At 41.6% G+C, this 20,762-nt stretch overlaps 1 protein-coding gene across 3 annotated transcripts in view; it reads right to left on the reverse strand.

Annotated features, from left to right (window-relative positions):
• The window catches only part of FAXC (failed axon connections homolog, metaxin like GST domain containing), a 76,117-nt gene that overhangs the window by 52,017 nt on the left and 3,338 nt on the right, over positions 1–20,762 (reverse strand). For all 3 annotated transcript variants that reach the window (XR_006217758.1, XM_042986857.1, XM_007084923.3), the window contains 2 exons: positions 17,459–17,594; positions 3,289–3,485 (listed from right to left, as the gene is read on the reverse strand). Coding sequence is in view for 2 of the 3 variants with exons in the window: in XM_042986857.1 (XP_042842791.1) it covers positions 3,289–3,485; positions 17,459–17,594 (333 nt within the window). In the remaining variant the exon portion in view is untranslated. The remainder of the gene's footprint in view (positions 1–3,288; positions 3,486–17,458; positions 17,595–20,762) is intronic.

The raw sequence follows: 20,762 nt of genomic DNA on the forward strand, positions 1-20,762 counted from the left end.
ACAAGATCTTGGGTAAGTCATTTTCGTAAGGATCCTACCTCCCCCAATCAGTGAAACTATACCAAAAGCCAAACTCAGAATTTAAAAATCATGGCCAACCTAGAAGAAAAACTGAAATCCCTGTTCTAATGCCTCTATTTTAACGGGTCAAAGTGGGATGACTAGATGGCTTGACCACAGTGCCCTGCACACTTCCCTGTGGGTCTGGAAGACTCTTAACACACTAGTGTCTCATACAAAAGCAGCTGCAGTGTCTGTTACCAAAACTCAATGCCATTCCACTGACTTGACCACGTGTCTCTCATACTTCCCTTTATACCAACTTCCTTGCGTTGGATCTAACGTAAGCATCCAGTGGAACGAAGAGGTTAAAAACCTGTCTTCTTCATGTCCAGCAATAGTTTTATAATGCAAGTTGGACATGCTTGTATGGATTTCAAGTGCAAGAAAGCCCACTTTGATAGCAGAGTGTGCTTACTTGAGCAACGCTGAAGCAGAGCCTCAGAATTATGTGATGGTATTTACATAACAATGCCAGCTTGCCATTGTCTTTGCTTTTCAGAACATCATACCTGGAGTACTTTTATAGTTTCAGACCAAAATAAACGTATCTGAAAACTTCAGATAGTTTGAATCAAATTGGGTCAATTGATTTCCTCCCCTCCACCGCTGTAAATACAGACACAGCCTTGGAGCTTGCTAAGTGTCAGGATTTATCAAGTTCTCATGAAAAGCTCATACTTGTAGTATTGTCCTACATACTATGGGCCATTCCTTAGGCCGGCCCTGGTTTCTACGGGTGCACATCTTGTGTGTGGCCCTCAGACAAGACAGGGGAAGGAGAGGAGCCTGAGGAAGACTGTCCACAGACTCTCTGCCTCAGGCATGTTCTTACCGGAGCGACAGGGGTCTCTTCTCCATTGGGATTTAGAGCTCACGGGAAAGCCCGTTTGAGGTCTCCTCAAGGCGAGAACATGGCTAAAGGTTAAGAGACCTTATGAAACAGAGGAAGGCTTGTTTTTCCTTCTGCTGCTAGGGACCAAAGGGGATTGAAGGAATTAGGCATTTGTCTTTGCAAGTTCACTGGATATTTGTATCTCAGTCAAGACCTGACCTTCCACCTTCACTATTTCTTCCTCAAATTAACCTTTGAGGAGGCACACATGAGAAACAGTAGCTAACCTCCTCCCCCCACCCAAAAAAAACACATACACTATAATTAAAGAGTGGATTAGAAAAGCAAAAGTATCCTTAGAAGAGTCTACGTATGACCTAAGCAACTCCCCAAGCACTTGGGTGTTTATGGTCCATAAAATTCAGATTCGTTCCCACCAGGGTACCACCTCCCAGCCTACACCCAACCCTCCCCTACCGAGAGCTGCCTCCGGTCAAGTATTAGCTGGCGCCTGTGCAGGAAGAGAAGGGGAGGGAAGAGCAGAAGGTGAACTTCTACCGGGGAGCAAACATATAAAACATCTGCACACTCAGAGCAAAAAGCAGTGACAGGTGGTACTTGGGAATCTCGCTGGATAAAAGCCTTTCTAACTGGAATATACACTTTATGAACCACTACAAAAATCAAACGGTTGTAGCAAAAGTACCAATAAAAATGTAAGGTGACTTTCAGCCTCTTTTCAGGCAGCTCACAAAGCGACAGCTCTCCGCATTAATGGGACGTCAATCAAATGAGATGCTCTGGGGGCTGCATCAAAAGAGGGCACAGAGGGTCAGGGTGGCCCTGTGCTGTTTCTTCATTTCCCTCAACTGCTGCAAAGTGGGGACCAGAACCTGGCAAGCAAGTGACACGGGCTCTGTGCCACAGGCTTTTCCCTGAGGCTAAGCACATCGCATGCAGTCATCCATTTGGCCCATCCTGCAACCCCTGCACTCTTTAAGAGGGGAAGTCCAACGGTTCTTCACAGGTTTCAAAAGGAAAACACCTGGGTTCATTCCGGGAGAGGAGTCTATGATGACTTCCATGCTAATCGGCACCCCTGCCTCCACTCTCTGCCTGGTCCCCCCTTGCTCCCACCCCTTTCACCTCCGCAGGATAGGGGGAAGAGAAGTGGTTGTTTCGGGTCTGCCCTGGAATCAACCGGGCAGGAACTGCAAGCAGAAAGAGGAAAAGAGAAGTCGAGAGTCACTTCAAATCCAAGACAGGGGACAGCAAGTTTCCATTTAGAAGGAGAGCTGAATTGATGAAATAGGAAGGTAATGGGGAAGAACTTCTCTAATCATCTCCACGCTGAGCGTATCTCTCAGTGGAGGACGTAAAAACTACTGCGTGAGCAAGTGACCCAGGAGTAACAATTAATGCCAAAAAAAAAAAGTGGGCTTCATGATTCTTAATTAAACCTTTGGAACAAGGTAAGTTTACAGAAATCAGAGAGAAAACTTCTCTTATCCACTGGAGTGTACAGAAAGGTACAAAAACTCCAGAAAACGGATGAAGGGAAAAGAAAAAAAAAACCCGCATGACCATGACTTTGTAAACCAAGAGGAACCGCATCTATTTAACTCACGTGTCATAGCCAGCACAATGCCACATGCAGAACACAGACAACTCATCAACACAGACAAGGAAGACAACCTAGGAGCCAGCCAGTCGGGGCAAAGACACCCAGAAAGCAGTACTGCAGTTTATTTCTGGAACACGAGAGAAGCTCTTGTCGTCTCAGGAAAACTGGCAATAATTTTACAAAGCTTGAATAATTTACTTCACCTGAGACTTCTATCCTGACTTAGTCTTCTGTTCCCTCCTCTGGGTATCTGATGTAACTTTGTTTTAATTCGGCAGTTTGTGTTAGTAAAGGGCAGAATCCATTGGAATCCCTTCCTCACCTCAATGAGATCAGGGGTCAGCAAACCACAGCTAGGAAGATATTACGTTTTTAAATAGTGGGGGGGGGGGGGGTTCCAAAAAAATAACATTTTGTATTAAATGAAATTTCAAATGTCAGTGTTTTCACTGCTTTAGCGAAACAGAGTCACGTTCGTCATTTCCACGTCGTCCATGACTTGCATCACAGTGACAGAGTTTAAGCAGCTGCAATAGAGCCACGGCCTGCTCAGCCTAAAAGAGGTGCTAGCTGGGCCTCTACAGAAAATGTCTACCCCTGGTCTAGAGACCTAGACACTTAATGGTCACAGCTTTGACCCCAAGTCAGTCAGAATGTAGAGAACTTTGAAAAGGCTGGGGAGTATCTGAGAAGTGCGACAGAACCTGGGCTTCCTCCAAAGGCTGGGGACAGGCCCTGGGCTCTCACCCAGCACGCCCGGGGGACTCACCAGTAGAAGTGTTCCTCCACCATCTTGGTCACTGCTCTGGAGATGGCTCTTTCATGAGGGCCAAGGTTTTTGTTTAAATTCACTCCCAGTTTCTCTTCCAGAAAGTCAATTATGAATTCTGTGCCAGAAACTTTCTCATGATTATATTCAATCCAAGGCATTTTCCCTTGAGCAGAGAGCTTTCCACCAAAATAATTCTGGGCAGAGTAAATTTGAAAAAGAGAAAAGCAATGTTTTGTTTAAATTTCACTGTATGATTAACAGAAACAAACATTCCAACCCTATATTGGTTGGAATATATATTGGTCTAGTGATGAGACCGTTTAAGTAAATGAACTCAGCACATAAACTCTTTAAGGCAATAAATAGTTACTCTTGGAGGAAAAAAAAAAAAAAAAGGATTTACCTCACATGAAGATACTACTTTACTCCCACAGATTTTATCCAGGGCTCTGGTATATTGTTACAAAAAAGACCAGAGAGCAGAGGTAGTGTTGAAATGAACCTGGTAACAGTTGTCCAGTTACAATGCATGAACAATCCACAAATGCCAAAACAAGTAAATAAACCATAATGAGGCTGGCACTGACCAGGCTGGTAACCAAAGACCTCATCTGAAACCCAGCAGCTCAGGCCTGAGTAATGCTTAATACCACTACACTGCAAACAAGTGGTCCCAGAAATTATAACACTTGGGTATAACAATGTGTATCCAATTTACTCCTCAACTCCTGTGCGGGTTAAAATGTAGATTCCTGGGTCCCAGCCCAGACCTCTGCAGCAGAATCCTGGGAATGGGGCCCAGAAATCTGTGTTTGTGATAAGCTCCCCTTTGATTCACACCCATGCTAGAATCTTACAGCATCTGGCAGGATGTAGTCCCAGATAGGGGCGGAGTGGGCAGGGCTGGTGGGGGGGGGGGGGGAGTCATACCCTATATGAACACTGGGAATTACAGTGACATTTGCTGCCCGCCATATAAAAAGTCAAGATCTTAACCATGCTGGTGGAGAGGATTCTGTGGTAATGATTGCATTTATTCTATCAGTTTTGTCAGTATATCTGGGTCATTTAAGACCTCAAAGTTAATTTTTAAATCTGAATCAATTTTTTGGTTGTCTACACAGCCTAAATTAATCAGATTATTACAAACTCTTCCTCATACTTCATGCAAGTCGATAGTTCAGATACTATTGGCTAATAGCAATGTCAGCTCCTGCAGAGGAACAGAACTCTCAAAACACTGTGCGTGGGAAAGTAAAGTGCTATAACCACTTTGAAACCATTTGACAATTTCTTTAGAAGTTAAATATACACCGGCCATATGATCTAGCCATGTCACTCCTAGGTAGTTACCCAAAAGAAAAGAAAGCATATACCCATGCAAATGGGTGTACGTAAATGTTCATAGAAGGTTGATTTGTACTTCAAAACAAAAACAAAAACCAGAAATGCCCTTGAGAAGTACAAAAATAAACAAATTCTGGTATATTCTTACAATGGAACATCACTCAGCAATGAAGAGGAATGAACTATTGATACACTCCATAACCACGGATGAATCTCAAAACAATGTTGCTACGTGAGATAAGCCAGACAAAGAAAGAGTACTTGCTGTAGGATTCCACTCATATAAAACAAACCCCAAATAAAACAAACTCATCTATAGTGACAGAAAGCCAACCCATATTTGCTAGGGATGATGGGAGACAGGCAGGGACAGGATTACAAAGGAGCACAGAAATCTGGGGGGTAAGGGATACTTGCTATCCTGACTATAGTGATGTTCACTTGAGTATTTACATGTCAAGATTTACCAAGTTATACATTTTAAATATGGGCAACTTATTATATGTCCATTATATCTCAATAAAGCTACTTTTTTTCTTTAAAAAGATAGCATGAGATAAATTTTAAATGTATCAACCCTCTACATCTTTAAACTTTTCTCTGAAATAGAGGTCAGCAAACGTTTTCTGTGAAAGACCAGCCAGTACATTTCAGGCAGACCATGGGGGCCTCTGTCACAACTCAACTTCACAGTTGTAGCATAAAAGCAGCCACAAACAATATAGAAACGAACGAGTGTGGCAGTAAAGGGTTGTTTGGGGGCAATGAAGTTTTCATTTCCTTTTTGACTTTTCTCAACTACTTAAAAATATAAAAGTCCTTCCTAGCTCACAGGCCCGATTTGATCCACAAACCTATAGCCTGCTGACCTCTGCTCAAGGGGTATCCAGTAACCCTCATCGCATCCTCGAGAAACAAAATAATCTTAAATTACCATTTGCATCAAGCCCTGGACAAGTAGATACTTCCTTGCAAAGATGACAGAAAACTCTGCCAGGGCCCCACTCAAGAAGACACCTGGTCAAATCCTCCTTTTGGGCTCAAAACCAAAATTTACGGAGAAATCAAAAAACTACTGTTTTTTTGTGGGAAACCATTGGGTTTAACAATGGTAACTATCATTCTAGTCCTCACCCAAATCACAGCAAGGTTTGCGCATGAATTTCCCCCAAAACCAAACCATATATCTCACCACAAGGGATAAAAACATAGAATGCTGCCAGTTTTCTAAGTCAAGTCTCTCTGTGTCTAGAAATTTTGCTTGCCAATTGCACGTGGTATATACTAAGCATTACCTGAAGACTATGTTGGCCTCCAGCAAGATAACAGGGTTATAGCTGGATATCATGGCCCTTAAAGGCAATTATCTATTTAAGCCCACAGAACTGAGCTTAGACTATGCTTGAAGGTCCTGGGCTTCTCAAACCTTTGAGGTAATATCACTTTTCTGCAGAGTTGAGCAGGTACTAGTTAAATGTTGCCACTCCTGTCTTTGGTAGAGAACAATGGGGACTTTAACTGGTCCCTGTCTCTTGGTATGCTGTATCTCATTGCTTATTCTAAAGAAATTCATTCTGTGCCTAGCCTAGAAAAGGGAGTTATTGGGGCTGCTGTTAGCCATATGTTTCTGTTGCAATTTGGAAAACAGAACATCCTCTGGGTAAATAGAGTCTATGCCAGGGTTCACAGCTTGGCAAGCAGAAGTGGGTCCAGATGTCGCCCCTACTCCCTAGCCAGGCTCTGTGGTGCAGCGAACAACCTGCGGAACAATACATGGCAACCCTAGACATTTCCCTTGATGTTGACCAGGAGAAATGTCATATACCTCTAAAAGTTGCTATTACATCAGACATTCTCATGTGTACACTAAAGATCTAGATTTACCATATAACATAGCACCTCTTTCAGATCACCCTTGATAGCACCCATATCCTCCTAACACAGCCCCATCAGGATTCTTGTCATTTGCAGATGGATTCTATCCTGCACACTGACACCAGAGGAAACTGCAATGCAAACAGCAGAGAGAAAAATTTCTGTGCTGCTCAAAATTATCCAGTGGTTTTACATGGGGCTATTCTAACCCTTTCCACATAGCAGTCTAGGCCTATGCCCTCTAGCTGCTGCCCACCTGCCCAGCCCCCTTGCTATCAACCCCTCCGATTTCCTGAATTTCAAACTGCCCACACCCGTGTCAAGGTCTTTGCCACCCCTCTGACTTTGCACACTCTTTACCTTTTACAGGAATCCTTTTCCCCAACCTCTGCCAAGTCGTATCTATCCTAAAATACTTAGTTCAAATTTCACCTTGTTGGTGAACTATTTCTCCCAGGTGCAACCATCATCTCCTTTCCTCCATGCTTCTGTCATGCAGCGTACGTTCCCCTCTTCTTATAATATTACTGTTTGTACCTCTGCCTTTCCTTCTGAACCAGCCCCTCCCTGAGTATTTGGTACATTTTTATCTAGATCGCTTTTAAAAACTGGATTAGCAAAAATTAGTGGCTGACTCTTACGGAAATGAAAGTTCCAGTAGGTCATTATCATCAAAAATTTTATTTTTAGAAACAGAAAAAGCATTTGACAAAATTTAACATCGATTCATGGTAAAAAGTCTCAACAAAGTGGGTATAGAGGGAACACACCTCAACAGAATAAAGACCGTATATGAAAAACACACAGCTAACATCATAGTCAATGGTGAAAAGCTGAAAGCTTTTCCTCTTAGATCAGGAACAAGGCAAGGATGCCCACTCTTGTCACTTTTATCCAACATAGTACTGGAAATCCCAGCTGTAGCAATCAACCAAGGAAAATAAATCAAAGGCATCCAAATTGTTAAGAAATAAACTGTCACTATTTGTGGATGACATGATACTAAATATAGAAAACCCTAAAGACTCCACCAAAAGTCTATTCAAATAAATTCAGTAAAGTTGCAGAATACAAAATTAATATACAGAAATCTGTTGCATCTCTATACATTAACAATGAACTAGCAGAAAGAGAAATTAAGAAAACAATCCCATTTACAATTGCATCAAAAAGAAAAAAATACCTAGGAATAAATTTAACCAAGGAGGTAAAAGACCAATACTCTGAAAACTAGAAGACACTGAGGAAAGAAACTGAAAGGCAACACAAATGAATAGAAAGATATCATCTTGCTCATTGATTAGAAGAATTAATACTGTTAAAATGTCCACTCTACCCATAGCAATCTACAGATTCAATGCAATTCCTATCAAAATACCATTAATATTTATCAAAGAACTAGAATGAATAATCCTAAAATTTGTGTAGAACCACAGAAGACCCTGAATACCAAAGCAATCTTGAGAAAGAAGAACAAAGGCATCACACTCCCTGATTTCAAACTATACTACAAAGCTACAGTAATCAAAACACTATGGGTACTGGCACAAAAACAGACACATAGATCAAGATCAACAGAACAGAATAGAGAGCCCGGAAATAAAACCCATGCTTATACCGTTAATTACATGAGAAAGGAGACAAGAATATATGAAGGAAAAAAGACAGTCTCTTCAATCAATGGCACTGGAAACCTAGAGACCTACATGCAAAAGAATGAAACTGGACAGCTTTCTTACATGATACACAAAAACAAACTCAAAATAGATTAAATATCTAAATAAGACCTGAGACCATAAGACTTCTAAAAGAAAACACAGACCGTAATCTCTTGGACGTCAGCCTTAGCAATATTTTTCTGGATCTGTTTCCTCAGGCAAGGGAAACAAAGGCAAAAATAAGCAACTGAGAGTACATCAAACTAAGAAGCTTTTGCACAGCAAAGGAAACCATCAACAAAACAAAAGGGCAACCTACCGAATGGGAAAAAATATTTGCAAATGATATATCCAATAAGGAGTCATATATATATAAATATATAAAGAACTCCTACAATTCGACGCCAAAAAATTTTTTGAAAACTGATTTTAAAAAGGTCAGAGGACCTGTACAGGCATTTTCCCAAAGAAGACGCTTACATGGCCAACAGATGCATGAAAAGATGCACAACATCACTGATCATCAGGAAAATACGAATCAAAACCACAATGAGACATTACCAGTCAGAATGGCTAGTATCAAAAAGTCAAGAAACAACAGATGTCGGCGAGAACATAGGAAAAAGGAAACCCTCGTGCACTGTTGGCAGGAATGTCAATTTGTGCAACCACTATGCCAAACAGTTTGGAGGTTCCTCCAAATTAAAGACAGAACATACACACCAGTGATTCCACTACTAGGTATTTACCCGTAGAAAACAAAAACACTAATTTGAAAAGACATATGCTCCTCTAGGTTTACTGCAGCATTATTTACAATAGCCAAGGTATGGAAGCAACCTAAGGGTCCATCAATAGGTAAATGGATAAAGAAGATGTGGGATAGATACACCGATAGATAGATAGATACATAGATATATAGATAGATACATAGATAGACTGAGAGACAGTGGAATATTACTCAGCCATAAATAAGAATGAAATTTGCCATCTGAACAATATTGATGGACCCACAGGGTATTATGCCAAGTGAAATAAATCAGACAGAAAAGACAAATACCGTATCATTTCACTGATCGGTGGAATCTAAAAAACTAACCCAAACAAACAAACCAGAAACAGACTCATAAAAACAGAAAACAAACTGGTGATTGCCAGGGGGAAGGGATGTAGGGGTCAGGCAAAGTAGGTAAAGGGGATTAAGAAGCACAAACTTCCACTTATAAAATAAATAAATCATAGTGATGAAAAGTACAGCATGGGGAATATAGTCAATAGTATTGTAGTAACTTTGTATGGTAACAGACGGTAACTACACCTACTGTGGGATTTTATGATGTGTAGAATTGTCAATCACTAGGCTGTACACCTGAAACTAACGTAACGTTGTATGTCAACTATACTCCAATAAAAATAAAAATAACAAAATATCAACTAAGAAGAAATGTATTTTGCTTACTAGATAAAAAAGCAGAAAATAATACTTTAGAGACACTATGATCATATCTAATTAAAAATTAGATGAATTCTATTTTTTCAAAAAACATTTAAAAGAGAAACACAAAAATGTCTAAAGTAACTGGCAAGACTATGAGATGCAGACGATCTTTCCATGAATTTCAATTCTTCAGAATGTGGTTTTGTTACTTTTAAAATAAAAGTGTTTATTTTAAAAAGAATACTTAATTTTCTTTAACTTCATTAAATATATTAAAGAACTCCTGGTCTGTTTTATTTAAGCAATTGGAGTCTGACTGGCCCATTGAGGGGAGTTTCTGAAAGTAATTTTGAGAAGAAAAATGAAGAGGTAAAACCTCTGTATTATTTCTGAGCTGAAGTTTCCCCCTGTAAGTCTGCCCTGGGTGAGATTAATCTATACTTACACTACATTATTAGCAAAGCAGTGAAAACCATAGACTTTGGGTTTAAAAGTCTGGTTCCATCATTTATTCAGAGTGACCCTGGTCCCTCTCTGAGTCTCCCTTAATCTTCCCTGGGCCTCAACTTCCTCAACCACACAATGGGGATATCAAGAATCATAGGAGTAAATGAGAAAATGCACAATGAAGTGTTTGACAAGTGCCTTCATCAGAAGTATTAACATCACCATCACCATTTGGAAATGCAGAATGTGAAACCTTAAAAGAAATCCCAAAGTCTTGGGATACTGACTTGCTACATTAGCCATGGTACCCCAACTTTTCAGCTAAATATATATCCATTACATTCACTGCACCCCTGGAGCCATCTTGAAAGGTCTCCCACTGGCTAAATTTCAGATATTTGAGAAATTCTGTGGATTATACCACATTGGAAAAAAAAGTCCATGCATCCACTGTTACGAAATAATAAGAAATATATACGTTGGTCTCTGCTCCCAGTTCTCAGAACTGAGCTCCTAAAAGCCTTATAAAAATTCATAAATGATAAAAGCACTAGGACAAGAGCTCCTAGAAGCATCTTTCGTGTTAATGAGGTGACTCTGGGTGGGCTCCTTGGATGGCTTTTAGATGGTGGCAGGTCACCACAAAGACCAAACCTTTTGATTAGAAGCCAGGAATTTTCAGCCCCACCCCCTCCTCCATCCTCTCTAGGACTGGAAATAGAGTTAATAATTGATCACGTCTATGTGAGGAAGCCATAAAATCCCAAAAGCATGGGGTTCAGAGAGCTTCCAGTGGGCAAAAACACCCATAGAGGGAGGGTGACCCACCCCAACTCCACAAGGACAGAAGCTTCTACACTGGGACCCTCCCAGACCTCACCCTAAGTATGACTTCATCTGGCTGTTCATTTGTTGTTGTTGCTGTTGCTTTTAATGTTTGTTTATTTATTTATTTCTGAGAGAAGGAGACAGAGAATCCCATGCTGCTGGCACAGAGCCCGACGTGGGGCTTGATCTCATGAAACCCGGGATCATGATCCAAGACGAAATCAAGAGTCAGACACTAAACAGACTCAGCCACTCAAGCACCTCAATTCATTTGTATCTTTTACTGTAGTCTTTAATAAACTGATAAACAGAAGTGTTTCCCTGAGTTCTGTAGACGGGGAGGGATACAGTCTGTGAGACTGAGCCTTTAAAGTGTGGGATCTGACAGTGCATCCAGGTAGAGTATCAGAATTGAATTAGATTGTAGGACACCCAGAGGGTGTCACAGAGAGTTGCCTGGTGTGGGGGAAGAACCTCCTCACATCTGTCAGAAGTGTCAGAAATGAAGGGTTTTATGTTAGTAGTAAAGGAGACTCACAAGAAACACACAATAGGGAAAAACTGGGTTTTCCCCTGTGTAAGAAGGAAAAAACTTGAGTACTTCTCCTTACAACTATGTATTGTAGCTTTGTAAACAAAATATCCATATTTTGTTATGTTTTTATTTATTTTGAGAGAGCATGCAAGCAGGGGAGGGGCAGAGAGAGAGGGAGGAAGAGAATCCCAAGCAGGCTCCACGCTGTTGCACAGAGCCTGATGCGGGCATGACCTGAGCTGAAATTGAGGTCAGATGCTTAACCAACTGAGCCACCCAGGTGCCCCAATGTCCTTATTTTTTGGAGATGCCTACTGAAGCACTGAAGAGCGAAGTGTCACGACGCCTGCAGCTTACTTTCAAATGGTTCATGAAAAATTGTTCACAAAGGTATACATAAAGAGAAATAAAGCAAAAATAGGCAATAACTGGTGAATCTAGGTGAAGGTCATATGGGTATTATAGCACTATTCTTTTAGCTTGTCTTTAGAAAATTTCAAAACAAAAAGATGGTGGGGGAAAACAGACAGGATCAGCAAGTAAACAGAACCATCAAAAGTTAGGGCTGAAAGCCAAAGCAGAGAGTTCCTAAGGAGCCATTTTCTTTCTTTTTCTTTCTCCTATTTAAAAAGAATCATCGTGCGAAATACATGCTTCCTCTACAACCAGTTATGGCAAATGATGTAGGTGTCCTTATCCATGTCCAGAGAAATGTATGGAAGGGAGACCAAAGTATCAGTGATGGTAACCTCCAGCTAGTAGGATGGCAGGTGACTTTCATTTTCCACTTACACTTTTGCGTAAGTATTGTTTGAAATTCTTATCAGGACTCTATGGCATCTACATGTAATCAGAACAACACCGGTAAACCTATTTTCATTTTGGAAAAAAAAAACTAACCGTATCTGCAGGACCCCGATATGAATCTGTAATTATTACAAAATGAAAAGTTTTTGAAATTGACCTACCAATATTTATAGCCTGATTTTTAAAAGATGATAACTGTGGCCAATAGATCAGGCTTTAAAAAAAAAAAAAAAGGGCCTTGTCAGTTTCTACTAATGGTCATCAAATATTTATTCCAGTCCCTCTTAGGTTACAAAATAAAGAAGCTTCAACTATAAAGTCGTGCTCTTAGGAATATGGCATCTTAACCTTTTTTTTCTTTTTTTTAAGGCACAGCACAAAGAAGGGACAGAGAGTAGAGCTCTCTGGATCTCTGACAAAATGCCTCTGCACAGACGAGTCCAGGCGCTGAGCCCTCCAGCACCTCCCAGGCACCACTTACATGAGCACAAACCCTCACTGATGGCACACAGGTCCCCAGGCGCCTGGGACAGGCACGGAGCATCCCTTTCTAAACCACAGAACCATTTTTCTGTTACCTAAATCTCCGCCCGAACTGACCATCCCCTCCATTTATTTTCCATAGAGACCTCACAGAAGGAAAAGCACACCTACACCTTTCTTTAAAAGAAAAAAAACATTATACACACACACACAGGAAATAATAATTTTGGAAGGGGGTAAGCGGTCACCTCCTCGAAGGCCTCTGTAACAGCTTCAGGCTTCATGGTGAGATGTGTGCCTGCTGCTCCAGACACACTAACTAAAAGCAGCTGCAACATGAACAAAGGTAGTTAGGCTACTAGTAAGGACAGGGCCACAGCAGTCAGTACCTGCAGGCGTGAAGACAGGAAGGGAAAGGGGAGCACGCCCTGGCAGCTGCCACAGCCCCACAAACAGCAGAACCGCTTCATCAATGATCAATGGCGGGGGGGGGGGGGGGGGGGGCGCGCAAGAGACCCAGGAGCCACGAGAGGCTACCGAGCACAGCGTTTGGTATTGGCACCCTGACTGCCCCAAAGCTGCCAAGGCTGATGGATATGATTTAGTCAAGAGTGATGATGGGACAGAGACAGGCAGCTGCTGGGTAGCAGTTCCTTCCTTCAGTGTGAGCCCCTCAGTGACATATGCTTTCCAGTGCCGACTGCCAACACCAAGCTGAACAGTGATCTTTGAACTCTGATCCACCGCCTTTAGATGGTTCAAGATTTGTCTGTCTTCAGTGCTATTTTATCCTCTATTCCTGCTTTGAAAGTCCTGAATGATCTCTCTGTTCCTCTCTCCAGACTCAGCCCTTGCATTCCAGTTCCCAGTCATAAAGAACCTCCTTCTGTCCCCCAAATACCACATGCCCTCCCAGGGCCCCTCACCCGAAGCCCAGGTCAGGTGCCACTCCGACACACCCCCAGTGGGGCCGAGAGGATGCCACGCCTCTCATCCCAGCCCCGCCTTAGGAGAATGACTACCACCCCACCCCTTCTCTTCTGTAGAGAAACTGGCTCAGAAAGCAGAGGCCTGGAGGCGTCAGCAGTTCGAGGGGTAAGTCACTATCAGGGAAGCCAAAAGCTTGGCTCCCGCTGTTACCGGCTAAGGAGACCACCTCCTCCCAATGCTGCTACTTTGTAAGACCAGTAGGAGGCATTTGGAGGAGTGGTTTGGGGATGCCTGGGGCTCACCTCCTTACTTTTCCTACATCCCCTCAGAGGCTAAGCTTTCGCCCTTGCCCCCTACAGATTCCCAGGCAGGGAAGCTGACATCTCTGGTAAAAGGAAATCGCAAACAAAAATAGACACCTGAGGCATACAACCACTATAACAGAAGAACAACAGACTGAATAAATACAACATGACGCAGGATTATGGGGACAGACCAAAGAGTTTTAATTAGCATAATAAATGTCATCTAAGGTATAAGAGAAGAAGTTGTAATACAAACACAGGAGAAGTATTACGAAGAAAAATAAAAGTGGACCTCAATAGATAAATAGTATGACAGATACAAGAAGAGAACAGAGTGGTACAATGGCTCAGAAAGGTGAATTCACCCAGAAAGAAGAAGAATGAAGGAGTATGTTCAAAAATACAGAAAATAAAGGCAGAGATTTCAGTATCTGGATAATAAGGCACAAGAAAGAAGGGAAGAGGTGCCTGGGTGGCTCATTCGGTGAAGCATCTGACTCCTGATCGGCTCAGGTCATGATCTCACCATTCGTGAGATTGAGCCTCGTGTTACGCTCTGTGCAGACAGCATGGAACCTGCTTGGGATTCTCTCTCCTTCTCTCTCTGCCCCTCCCTTGCTCTCTCTCAAACTCTCACTTTCTCTCTCTCAAATAAACTTAAAAGAAAAAAACTTACAAAAAAGAAGGGTAAAACAAATAAAAAAAAGAAGAAGAATTTGAAGAAAATTAGTAATTCCCCAGAATTAAAAAAAAAGATTAAGGACTTCAGACTAAAAGAGTTTAGAAAGGACCAAACAAGATGCATAAACACCCATACCAAGGCACATCATAGTGAAATTTAAGTATGTCAAGATTAAATGCAAATTCTGAAAGCTTCCAGAGAGAAAGAGAAAAAGAATCAGACTGACATCATATTTTTCAATAGCAATATCAATGCAGAAAGACAAAGGAAGAATACTTCTACAGCCCTGAAGGAAAAGAACTTTGAACGTATCTGTGTCAAATGTGAGGGCATAATGAAGACGTCGTCAGGCACACAGAGCCACTAGAAGTTCACCGCATAATAAGCCTCACTGGAGGCTCAATCGGAAAATATCAAGGACTTGCTCTAATAAAAAGAAATAATCCTGGCAGAGAAGATATATGGGAAATAAGGCTGACCAGAAACTTAGTAAGGTTTATTGCTAAAAAAAGACCAGGATTTCCAAAATCCCAGAATTAAAACATTAGACAACAACACACTTGGGATCAGGGCTGGGAAAAGAGAGACCCAAGAGTCATATGAACCTGTAACACACTCGTATCATCAGAGGACCAACAACACAGCATTTGAGAAATGGGGAGAGATAAGTAAACTCAAATTTGGATCTTCAGAGAAACCACCAGAACGACATAAATAGAATTTGCTTTAAATGACAAAGTTTTTCTTTTATCTATCCGTTACAAAGCAGGAAATGAGAAAAAAAAAAAGTATGATAAGGAGAAAAATACTAAATAATATGTTAGAGGGGTACCTGGGTGGCTCAATTGGTTACATGTCCAACTTCTGATTTTGGCTCAAGTCACGACCCTATGGCTCATGAGTTTGAACCCTGCGTTGGGCTCTGCTCTAACAGCGCAGAACCTGCTTAGGATTCTCTCTCTCTCCCTCTCTCTCTGCCTCTCTTTCTCTCTCTCCCTCTCTCTCTCAAAATAAATAAATAAACTTTAAGTAAGATGTTAGAAATAAGTCATAGTAAGAGAATAATTACAAGCATAAATGGAAAAACTCACCGGTTAAGGAGTCTTAGATTGGCTATAAGTAATACATTGCCCATGAAAGACATTACACAAAAAATAAAGAGGATGGACAAGGATATCCCAAGCAATTATGAACAAAAAGAAAGCTAGAGAATCAATCTCAATATCTGATAATATAAAATTCAAGATTACAAAAAGAGGGGAGGGGTGTCTGGGTGGCTCAGTCAGTTAAGTGACCGACTTCAGCTCAGGTTATGATCTCACGGTTCGTGACTTTGAGCCCCACGTCAGGCTCTGTGCTGACAGCTCAGAGCCTAGAGCCTGCTTCAGATTCTGTGTCTCACTCTCTCTCTGCCCCTCCCCTGCTCATGCTCTGTCTCTCTCTGTCTCAAAAATAAATAAAAACATTAAAAAAAAATTTTTTAAAGGGGGTCTCAGCTGAGTGCTATATACTGGGAAAAGAAACAAGAGAGTACAAACGTGTTCTTTCATATGATGTGTACCTAAACATATAACCTCTTGCATAAAGCAAGAAGCAAGAGAATGGCAGGAAGAAAAGATAAATCAACAAATACTGTTGGATATTTTAACCCACTCCTTTTGGAAACTGCTAGAACAGGCTAAAAAATTAAGCAGAGATATACAAGATCTAAAAAATACACTCAACACACTCAAGCAAGTAAATCTAGGGAGCTCTTCACCCAAACAGAGAATATGTAATTATTTTCAACATTTATAAAAACCAGCCACACATTAGGCTAAAGCCTCAGCAAATTCCAAAGAATCACTATCACAGAGACTATCTGCTCTGATCATAAAGTTAAAAAACAATAACAAAAACCAAAGCATTAAAATATTGTATGTGGCTAGATCTTAGCTGAAAAAGAAAAAGGGAAAATTTTTCTTAAAATACATAGAATTGAATGACAACAAAAATACAACCTGTCAAATTTGTGAGACACAACTCACAGAAAAATGTATACCTTTAACTGCGTTCCTCTGTTCATTCTTTAACGCTGAAATGAGCAAATGTTTCGCTGAAAGTCATCTGAACACAACATGGAGCCCCATGGAAAAGCTCTCACAAAATCCACACCTATCTCCCTGGTGGCCTGCTGGGTGCTCTGCCCCCCAGAATTCATGAGAGACAAAATATAATGCTGTCAAACAGAAATCTAAAGGAAAAAACCACGTGGGGCAATGGTACACCCACCTTTATTAGTAGCTGCCCGGGAGGCCTATCCAAGCTTAACCAAAGCCTACTCTATGTCAGAAAAGCGATACTATGACCCTGAACCCTACAAAAGTCCATACCCTTTGGATCCCTCATTAAATTGAATGTAAAAATCAACAGACGCTAGAATCAAGTCTCTCCTAAGTATCTAGTAAGGACTGGGCCCTGCTAATTTCACACCCACCCCTTCAGCACCAAGAGCAAGTCCTTCCCACGGTGTGAGACTAGGAACTCCCCCTCTGACATGATTGTCGTGAAAATAAAACATGTTTAGGGGCTGCTGGGTGGCTCAGTCGGCGGAGTGCCCGACTTCTGCTCAGGTCATGATCTCACGGTTCGTGGGTTCGAGCCCTGCCTTGGGCTCTGTGTTGACAGCTCGGAGCCTGGAGCCTGCTTTGGATTCTGCGTCTCCCTCTCTCTCTCTGCCCCTCCCCCCGGTCATTCTTGCTCTCTCTCTCTCTCTCTCAAAAAAAAAAAAAATTAAATTAAACTTAAAAAATTAAAAAAAAAAAAAAAAAAGATACATTTGTTCACAAGTACCTGATAGGGTAAGTCAGCCATCCTTAAGTAAGTTTCCATTTTCAAACAGAAAGGAGACAAACTGGGGACACCATTGTTAGGTCTTGCAAACTGATGCAAAATAATAGCATCTTTGGAGTCAATCTCTTGCTGTTTCCTGCCAAAACCAAAACAGAAATAAAGAACAATCCACATGTTATACATACAATTCCCTTAGTTCCTCAGAGGTCCCTGGTGGGTTGTAGCTCCTCAATGAACAAGCAGATCTGTTTGTCATAGGGGCTTACCTCACGCAGAAGCATTTAGAGTAGAAGCTTAGCCAAAACACGGGAGAACCTTACACACTATCACCATGATCCCGAGGACTTAGTTAGTAACTATATATCAACTTCCTTCTGATGATAACTATACCCTATGAGCGGGAAGAGTGCTTTCTATAACAGGCCCACCTCTTCTCCAGCTGGCTATGTTTACCTGCCAGGGACAAACAAGTTGGATGGATAAAAATGATTCTGTGTGCTTACTAGGTGTCAAACATTGTTCTAAGGGGTTCACAGGTATTATTTCACTTAATTTTCACAATAACTTTATGAGGGAGGTACTACTATTATCCGTGTTTTATAGATGAGGAAACTGAGGCACAAAGGATTAACTTGCCCAAGGTCACATTGCTAGATGCCAGAACCTGGACTGAACCAGGCAATCAGAGTCTATGTTCTTGACCCCTAGACTATATCATGAAACTGTCCATAGAACCCAAGAATAACAGCGCAGATTTACTCTGCTATGAACCAGTCTGTAGGGAATCTGAGACCTTGAATATTCTGGTCCCTCTTCCAAACTCTGTGTGCCCTCACCTGGCCTCTCACCTGTGTGATACCAAGGAACCCGGCCTCTGAGCTCTCTTTCACCTTCTCCAGTTTCCCAGGGTCCCCACTCTCACCACAGGCATAGATCTTAATACCCCTGCCTCTTCCCTTCCTCCAGCCTCAGCCACATGTCTATCTTTTCCTTGGCTACTTTTTTCAGTGGGAGGATTTCCCTGGTACAGCTTTTCAACAGACACAGTATATTAGAGAAAACGTTAGATTCCAAGGGTGGACACCTGGGTACAAATCCAAGCCCTGCTTCCTACTGGCCATGTTACCCTAGGCCTCTCTCCCTCTCACACATGGAAGGTGCACACAGTATCAGTTCTGCACCAATTATCATGAGGATTAAATTTTAAAAATCTGTAAACATTGGTCAAGCTCTCAAACACTGTAGAGGAGTCATAGAATCTATTCTCATTCACAGAGTTTTAATCCCCTTAAACTACAATATCTCCTTAAACTACAACATCTTCCACACAGCTTCCCTCTTACACCACCCTCAGGAAACTTTTGCAATTCCCTCCCTACTTTCCCTCCACCCAAGCACTTCCCAGTCAGATAAGCCTGTTCCTCCTCCTTGGCCTTCCCTGGGCCTCTGCTTCCCTCACATCACTCCCAGTCTAATCCCACACCCACTTGCACCCAAGCAAGAGACAAGCTCTTTGAATCATCATCCATGGATGCTCACGTACTATAGTATCTGCGTTCAGCGAAACAAACTCTTTTGGAGAAGTTTACTGGCAAAGCGTCCATTCCACTTAAAGAGTTGAGAATGACTCATTTTGAAAATACTGGTCAGGTCAAAAGAATAAAAATATTTGCTGTTTTCTGGCAATATTTGCTGTATAAAACAAAGATTTTCGTCTAGATGAAAGGCAGGGGAGGTCAGATACTAAAATCAAGGAGCCACTTAGACTATTCCTAGAGAGCGTGAACTAGATTTGACAATTAGCTGATTTTGTCCAGGCGAATAATTCAAGTCACAGAGTGGTATTTTCATGTAAATTAGCCAAGCAAAATTTAAGAATTGTTAAGAGGGGAGATAAATATAAAATCTTCTGCTCCACTGGCCAGAAACATCTAATTCTAATGGTTAACTTGGGCCATCTCATAATAAGAATGGATGTGACAAGCATATGGCGATGACTTTGTATATATCATGCATATTATTTTATTTCATGTTGACAGTAACACCACCGAGTGGATATTGTTAGGGTTTAAATTTAGTGTATCATACAGTAGATAAAGAAACTGAAGCTTAACAGAGGTTAAATAACTTGTCCAAGGAATATCATTTTAAGATCAGGTCATTAATAGCTCCAGATCCCAAGGTCTTAATTTTTTTTTTTTTATGTTTATTTTTGAGAGAGAGACATAGAGCGTGAGCAAGGGAAGGACAGAGACAGGGGGACACAGAATCTCAAGCAGGCTCCAGGCTCTGAGCTGTCAGCACAGGGCCCAACATGGGGTTCGAACTCACAAACCACAAGATCATGACCTGGGCTGAAAGCAGAAGCCGAACCGACTGAGCCACCCAGGCACCCCTCCAGATCCCAAGGTCTTAAGCAGTACATTGAAATGGGCAATTTCTTAGTTAATTTGACCAAAACAGCCAGTTTGACTCAGGTCGCTCAAGCCTGGAACTTTCTAATAAAAGTTATAATAGCTAATGACGGCCAACTTTTACAGAATGCTTTCTTACATGTCAAACTCTGTTCTAAGCATTTCACGTTCAACTCAATTAACTCTATAAGGAAGGCTACTGTTATTATCCCCATTTTACAGATGAGAAAACCATGTAGCCCAGAAGCTTACTCTCATATTCAAGGTTACATGGTTAAAAGCAAAGTTAGTTTGAACCCACTCTGGCTCCAGAGCCCTTCTTCCACACAGCAGGAACTACTCTCTAACTTAGGATCAGAGGAGCAGGTATTTCATAAAACACCTACATAGCTGTATTTTCTAAAGTGGCCTTATAATGAGAGCTATATAAGAGGTCATCTACAGGAACCGGGGTGGCTCGGTCGGTTAAGCATCCGACTCTTGACTGCGTCTCAGGTCATGATCTCACAGTTTCGTGAGTTAGAGCCCTGTGTGGGGAGTTTCTCTCTCTTTCTCTCTCTCCGCTCCTCGCCACTGCTTGCGCTCACAAATTAATAAACAAACAAACAAGCTTTAAAAAATAAATAAAATACAATATCTTAAAAAAGAAAGAATACCCACAGAGCAGCAAAACTAGCCCCTCCTCCCAACATGAAGGCTGTCACAGATGACAATGCCTCTGTGTACAGCTGATGAGCGGTTTGTGTATGGAGGTCAGGTGTTGGTGGACCTGTGGGCTGCTGTCATTCTCTAAGTTCTCTAGGGCAGGCTGAGCCCAAGTGCCCAACGTGCAAATGAGCTACCAACAACGAAATCATCACTTAGTCATTCACTTTACACACAACACATTT

This window comes from Panthera tigris, chromosome B2 (assembly GCF_018350195.1).
Source record: "Panthera tigris isolate Pti1 chromosome B2, P.tigris_Pti1_mat1.1, whole genome shotgun sequence".
Lineage (NCBI taxonomy): Eukaryota > Metazoa > Chordata > Mammalia > Carnivora > Felidae > Panthera > Panthera tigris.